Source organism: Haliotis rufescens, unplaced genomic scaffold, assembly GCF_023055435.1.
Source record: "Haliotis rufescens isolate VD_foot unplaced genomic scaffold, xgHalRufe1.0.p SCAF_82, whole genome shotgun sequence".
Classification (NCBI taxonomy): Eukaryota; Metazoa; Mollusca; class Gastropoda; order Lepetellida; family Haliotidae; genus Haliotis; species Haliotis rufescens.
In genome coordinates, this window is record NW_025964375.1 from 963,986 (window position 1) to 971,695 (window position 7,710).

General features: G+C 36.9%; 1 protein-coding gene across 5 annotated transcripts in view; it reads left to right on the plus strand.

Annotated features, from left to right (window-relative positions):
* Nucleotides 1-7,710, plus strand: part of LOC124144228 (calcium permeable stress-gated cation channel 1-like) — an 88,481-nt gene that overhangs the window by 72,314 nt on the left and 8,457 nt on the right. For all 5 annotated transcript variants that reach the window (XM_048390098.1, XM_048390096.1, XM_048390099.1 and 2 more), the window contains 12 exons: nt 382-462; nt 959-1,070; nt 1,650-1,783; nt 2,250-2,375; nt 3,150-3,303; nt 3,663-3,769; nt 4,714-4,800; nt 5,810-5,866; nt 6,104-6,266; nt 6,422-6,527; nt 6,817-6,984; nt 7,593-7,708. In XM_048390098.1, the coding sequence (XP_048246055.1) occupies nt 382-462; nt 959-1,070; nt 1,650-1,783; nt 2,250-2,375; nt 3,150-3,303; nt 3,663-3,769; nt 4,714-4,800; nt 5,810-5,866; nt 6,104-6,266; nt 6,422-6,527; nt 6,817-6,984; nt 7,593-7,708 (1,411 nt within the window). The remainder of the gene's footprint in view (nt 1-381; nt 463-958; nt 1,071-1,649; nt 1,784-2,249; nt 2,376-3,149; nt 3,304-3,662; nt 3,770-4,713; nt 4,801-5,809; nt 5,867-6,103; nt 6,267-6,421; nt 6,528-6,816; nt 6,985-7,592; nt 7,709-7,710) is intronic.

Consider the following 7,710-nt stretch of genomic DNA (forward strand, 5'->3'; position numbering starts at 1 on the left):
TGTTTTAGAGTTTTGAAAACTATCAGTAAATGTTTCAGATTTGCTTAGTTACAGTACAATATTATGAGTTGTATGTATATATATGTAGTAAAATGTGAAAATTAAATGGGCATATTTCAGACCCCTAAATCCAATAGGTTTCATCTCCATTTGGAGAATGAAAGCAATCACAATGTCACTACTGTGTCTATTGCTGAAAGGCTGAGCCCACAAAAACTGAAACTATATGCTAAAAGTCAGATGAAAGTTATGTCTCTGATCAACTATTTGTAACTGTAGTTACCTATCAGTTAGTTTTCATGTTGGTATGCATTGGCTAGACCAACACGTCTGCTAGTCAGTGTAGTGATACCTCCCTCTCTCCCTGCCGGTGTGTTCCAGAGATGCGTATCCCGAAGTGGCTGTGGTTGATGTGTCGTTTGCCTACAACATCTCTTCCCTCATCACCATGGACAAGTCAAAGTGAGGCTCCTTACACTTCCAGGCTGTTGATCAGAATTTGACAGATTATTTCAAAGCAGTGATGCTAACACCAATTTACCTCAGGACATATTGTGTCCCATTTAAGGCATCTATCTGGCAGACTACGTGTTAAAACAAATCTGAAGATTGTATTAAAATATTTCAAGTTTTTATTTTTTTGTACCTAAACCTAAATTGCTTATCTTTGGTAATCAAGTATGAGATCATTGCATTATACTTCTCTCAGTGCATTAAACTTCTTCCAGTGCATAACTAATCACAATTAACCTCATCAGCATTATGACATATCAGTGAGTGAGTGAGTTTGATTTTACGCCGCTTTTAGCAATAATCCAGCAATATCACGGCGGGGGACACCAGAAATGGGCTTCACACATTGTACCCATGTCTGGAATCAAACCCGGGTCTTTGACATATCAACAGATACTACAGCTGATATCTGGGTGTCTAATACTGTGGTTGACATCATTCACAGGCAACTTGCAGCAGAGGCAAAGGTCTTCTCGGAAGCGGAGTTGAAGAAGACAAGTACACGCCCGTTAATGAGGCCTCACATGTGTGGAGTGCTGTGCTGCTGTTGTAAACAGGTAGGGTTCAGCACCACTGAACACTGATTTTGCAGTGATGCATAACCATATGTAGGTTAGTCTGTACTATAGTACCTGAACCTCTAAATGCTTCATCAGTGAATTAATACATCCATAACTATGTTTTATATCATATGTGCAGCTGAAAAATATATTTCAGTTAACCGTTAAAATATATTGAAGTCACTTCTCATAAATATGTGGACAATAGTACCTTCAGACTGCTTATTTAGTCATTTACACTGAAAAAAATATAGACAATACATAATCAGGGATATCGTTCAGCTTATTAATGCAACACAAGGCCCACCCATGCTACACAACCAATCAGAAAACAGTAGTCCATTTGTAGGCATGGCCCATTTCCTTTTGGTTTATGGAGACATAAATGCTAAAGAAAGTAGGTTGGGTAGCCAATCAAATGCCACGGAAACATTTGTAATTTATTGATTTGGCTTTGCCCATTGTTTTACGAGTATAATGAACATGATTAAATGTACTGTACCTCCATCGGTGTGACTGTAACATGAGTATTTAGTCAGCCCCAGTTCCATGGTCATTCTGTTGTGGCCACTCCAGGTTGATGCCATTGACTACTACACTGATGAGGAGCTGAGACTCACAGACAAGTGTGACTCGGAGAAGGCTCTAGCCTACCAGATACCTCTCGGGATAGCCTTCATCTCCTTCCAGCAGGATCACATGGCAGAGAAGTGAGTATAATGTGCCAGACAACCAACTCAACAGCAGTCATAAGCATTAAAAACAGTTCTTTGAAAGAGCATGTTTTACCAAGTTATTGAAAATTGTTGATTAAACTTTTTTCTTACAAAAATAGTTTTGAAACCAGTGCATATACATTGAGGTTGTTATCACTTATGATGTTTTTGTCAATGTCGTGAGAGAAAAATGAAAACAGTTCTGAAAACAGTTCTTTTTAAAAGCATGTTAAACCAAGTTCTTGAAAACTGTTGATTAACTTTCTTCTTGCAAAAATAGTTTTAAAACCAGTGCATACAAATTGAGGTTGCTATCACTTATGTTTGTGTCAATGTCATGAGGGAAAATGATCAAATGGAAAGGGACATATATTGTTGTGAATATTATGTTCTGTGAACAATGGGTTTATTGGTGGTTGGTACTGTTCCTGAAGGCTGATGCATGTTGTGTGTATTGCAGAATCCGCGCTGACTTCCGTGCCAACTGCAAGGGGTCACATAACCCCCAAACATCCAGTGTGTACTGGGAACTCAATGTTCATGACTGGCAGGTCAAATTTGCTCCTGCGCCGGAAAATATTTACTGGTGAGATTTAGGCTTAAAATACTAATAGTCTTGGTTCTCAGGCACTGTCCGCATCATCATTAAGTTCGCTGCATGTTTTGTTTTTGTTTCCATTTTTAAAAAAGCAAAAAAATCCTTAAATATTCCAAGTCCAACAGAGTCAAATACTGTATTCCAGTATTTTACTCATCAAGGAATGTAGGGAGGCCCTTTCCCAGGTTGATTGTACACAACTGTTTATTTGGTTACACAACTGTTTATTTGGATACATACTAGTTTGAACAACAACAAAAACCACCACCCGCCTACACCCCCGCCCGCACTATGTTTTCAAGTGCCATTGCCTGAAAACCAATTCTTAAATTTTTTTAAGTATTTTAGAAACAAATTTAAAAGTAAATCATAACTTGAAATGCACCTCCCTATGAAGATGACCACTAATATCAAGGTTTGATGTTTAAAGAAAATAAGAGCAATTGATCAAGCAGGGTTAGTGGCCATTCATGTCTTATATCCCTCTGACATTTTGAAAATTCTACAAGACCTAGGCTAGTAGAGATGCTGATTTTAAGCCATTGTGACAAAGTTGACAATTTGTTGCAAAAAATATCCAGCTTTAAAATTTAACCAGTATGAAATTTTATATACAAAAACAATTCAATCTTCATCTTGAGCAATAAGATAACATAATGATTACATCATCAATCATAACATAAATTCAACATGATCTACTTATGATCTACCAGGAATATGGATTACAACACCTTAATATAAGTTGATGTATGAATATTTCAGGGAGAACCTGTCTATTGCCCCGTGGCAGTGGTGGCTGCGAGCTATCCTCATCAACACCATCCTACTCTTCTTGCTCTTCTTCCTCACCACGCCAGCTATCCTTGTCAATGTCATGGATCAGTTCAACTACCAGAAAGCATTTGAAGATCTACATGTATGTATTCTGTATCATTAACTGAATTTTTCAGCTGATTTTATAGTGTGATTTTAGCATTTTGAAATTGGAAATTCAATGTTACTTTTTTAAATCATTAATGTAGATTATTATTTAAACATAGCAAATTTTTAGAGATCATGAATGTTCTGGATATTAAAGCATCCCGCAACGAACAATGACCCATTTACACTATTTTCATCATCAAAAACTAGCTACATCAACTTCTTTGCATGTAACATTATTTGTAATGTAATAGTAACGTTCTTTGCATATATTTTAAATGGCATATATTTCAACAGATCCCTTTATCCACCTAAGGGACATGGACCCATCATTAACTGTTGTCTTTATTCCAGAGTCCCTTGTTGGTGCAGTTCTTTCCCACCATGCTGCTGCTGCTGTTCTCGTCACTGTTGCCCAGTCTTGTCTACTGCTCTGACCAGTATCTTGGACACTGGACAAAGTAAGTCAATTTTGTATGTTCAGTCTTTTGGTCCATCGTAAGCAGTCCACACGTTTGTCCACATAAGTTGGCTCTAGTTTTCCATGTATATTATCCCCCTGGCAAGGGTAATATTGCGACTATTCTTGCTGTAATTATTTAGTCGCTGGAGTTTAACTTACAATCTGTTCAAACAATGAAACTGTTGTGAGTTGAGATAACAGGATTAGGTGCCTATTAGGACATCATTTGCCAAATGACATTGACCAATTCTTGATATGCTAACTGTCAGCCAATCTTATTAAAATCAGATTTTAATTCTCGCTTCAGCTAAACAAAGATCTGAGAACACCCAATTACGGGTCACATCAGACCGACCTTGCCCGACCATTGGAACTACTGACAAGAAGTCAACATTAGCCAATCAGAAGGCAGCTTTCACATGCCTTACGGCACTAATTTCAAATTGGCGACTACGCTTCGAAACATACTTTGACAAATTCTCAAGTAAAAATTTGAAACCTGAGTAAAAGAACATTCTGGAATGGCTAATAGACAGTCTAGATTGTATGGATTCAGTTGTGAAGCCCGTAACTATCGTTCGGAATAACCTGTGTTATTGTTTTTGAGGTTGCATGATTAGAAATCACATTCCGACTGTCACTTTCATGATCTGGTAAGCGACGCTCTGATTGGTCGGATGGATGGTCGTTTTGACGTGACCCCTAATGGGATGTCCTCCAATCTTTGTTTAGTGGCAGCGAGAACTAAGATCTGATTTTAATGAGATTGACTGTCAGCTAGAATAATATATTGATTTGGGAACATTTCCAGTGTGGTAGCCATGTGAGAACACATAGTTTGTAACTTCACTTCTAAAGTTAAATGTTGACACAGGAAAAGAACTAGTATGTCATCTGTTCATGACATTAACATTAATGTGCAATGTGTGCGTGTAATTTCAGGACAGCAGAGCACCATGCAGTGATGAGGAAAACCTTTATCTTCTTGCTGTTGATGGTTCTTATTCTCCCATCTCTTGGACTCACCAGGTACTGCTGAACTATACACACGAGATAAGTTGTAGTTAGTTGGACACGAAGGTAGTGCAAGTGTTTACCCTTCAGAATGTTTCCATATTTATAGATTATTTATAATATGAACATGATGAATGTTTATGACTCTATTTGTTTGCTGTTTATCACCACACTCAAACAGTATTCCAGATATATGATGGTGGTCTGTAAATAATCGAGTCTGAACCAGACAGTCCAGTGATAGACATCAAGAGAATTGATCCACCCAATTGGGATACAATGACCTGCATCAACCAAGTCACCTACCCTTCCCATTTAGTCTCCTCTTACGACAAGCATAGGTTGCCAGGGACCTATATTCTTACCCTCAATCCCCACTATGATTAGGCTCAGTGCATTACATAGTTTGTAAGAGGCGATTTGGATGGGAACTCAGGACATACAGCTTCAGTGTATGGAAGGAATTAGGATGAATGACCATAACTTGTCACCTGATTGATGTAGTTTGTCTATTCCAGATTTACACTGGTAGACTGCTAGGATTTTGTTATGTGGCAGAGGTGGCGGTCAGGTAGCCTACTGGTAAAAGTGTTCCCTTGTCACGCCGAAGACCCGGGATCGATTCCCAACATGGGTACAATGTGTGAAGTCCATTTCTGGTGTGCCCCGCCGTGATATTGCTGGAATATTGCTAAAAGCGGCGTAAAACCATACTAACTTATGTGGCAGACAAAATTTGAAAGATCTTTCAACACTGTTTTTAGTTTAACACATGGGTACATGCTGTAGCATCCTGTATTCCTGTGAGAGTAGTAGTAGTAATCAGTATGTGAAGATTGTGACACTGAAGAGTGTGTGTAAATAGCGCTATATTGAATTTAGAATAGAACTTGATAAACCAAGGTGAACGGGTCACTTCCTACATATCTTTTAAATGTAACAATCCGATTATAAAACATATCTTTATAATTGTTCATTTTCTTGATAATGAAATATGTTGAAGAGAAAATAATGTTTTTTTCAGTGCCAAGGCATTTTTTGAGTGGGCCTTGACGGGAAGGAATCAGACAATGAGATGGGAGTAAGTATGACTCATTTAGAATTCAATACTGTGATAAACTAACATTTACCAGTAATATACACCTAATAGCTATTATGTTATAAATGCACAGAAATGTATGTTTCATACTCCTCATTTAATATGATTTGTTGTCTGATATACTTGTTAGGAATTGATAAAACAGTATTGCACAGGTATTTCTTGAAACATTTCATGTCTTTAACATGACAATGTTAACATGATTGTTACTTGTTTCAGATGCATATTTGTTTCGGGCAATGGTGCTTTCTTTGTCAACTATGTGACAACAGCTGGATTTATTGGCACTGCCCTAGATCTCATCCGATTCTCTGAGCTGTTCATGTATGTGATCAAATTATGCCTGGCTCGATCAGCTGCTGAGAAGTCTGCTGTTAGGAAGGTAGGCTCAATGTACAGTTCCATCTACAACGTTTCCATTCATTTTGAAGTGTATTGAAATTGTTATTAACTTAGTCACTTTTTGGAATTTGTACAGACAAAAAGGTTTATATTTTCACATGAATAATTGATTTTTGTTTGTTTGTGGTTTTCCAGAATGTGTTATGGGACTTCCAATTTGGGTGCCAGTATGCATGGATGCTGTGTATATTTGCCATCACCATTGCATACAGTATACCATGTCCTCTTGTCACTCCTTTTGGTAAGATGTTTAAATTTTTAATCATTTTAAATAGGATCCCCTTTAATGTCTAATTCATTTTAAGCTCAATTATATATATATTATAATGTTTCTATCACATTCACATAAATTGTTACATACTTCAGATATTGATGTTAAATACCGGTAGTTAACATAACATTGTGAGCATAACAATAAGTCAAAGAACCTTCAGGTTATGAGTTGTCAAGGGGCAGTAGCCTCATCTTATTTGGTTGTATGATTGTCATGTTTGTTCAGCTTGTGAATTTCCGTGTTTGTCATGTTGCAGGTTTAGTTTATCTGAGCTTCAAGCACCTGGTAGATAGATACAACATATATTTTGCCTACAAACCTTCTAAAATCAACAAGCACATACATGCCTCAGCTATAAACTTTGTGGTCATATCGGTCATCCTGCTGCAAGTTAACATCGTCTTCTTCACTGGGCTTCGAGCAGGTATGACTAGTCTTAGTAGTAACATGATACACCAAAGAAAGAAATTATAATGATAACAATTAATAACAATTATACATTTATATAGAACTTATTTCCAGTTGATCATTACTGCTCAGAAGCTCTTTGGAGCAATGAATTGTGAACAAAAATTAAAGGAATGTAATACAATGTATCATGTAAGACACAATAAAAAGGTGAGTTTTCAGTTTTGCAAGAACTTGGACATCTTTGTTTGCACATCAGTAGTAACAGGCTTTCAATAGGTGATAAGTATCTTAATGTCATTTATCTGAAATAGGGATTAATGCCTCTGTAAGATGATAATAACAATAATAATAATAATAATAATATCATGTACTCAGCACTTGTTTTTCAGACTTATCATGTTTTTGGTTCACTTAACAAGTAATTCCAGTGACATGTTCTAATGAATTGGTTTTTTTTAATACAAAGTTTATGAAGTGTTACTTTTTACAACTAATTCTTTTCAGGAGGATTTGATAAAGATGTTCTATTGACATGAAGTGAAAATCATTTATTGGTAAAGGTATGCTTACCAAATGTATTTCCGTGATATTGTAGTCACTTTAAATCTTTCTTATTTACAGGCTACACAAGTCCTGTGTTCATCTTCTCCTGTGTGGCCTTATTCATCACTCTTCTTGTGTTCAGTGGCAGGATCGGCTTCGGCTGGTTCAAACACCTCAGTCCCATCAAATACAGGGT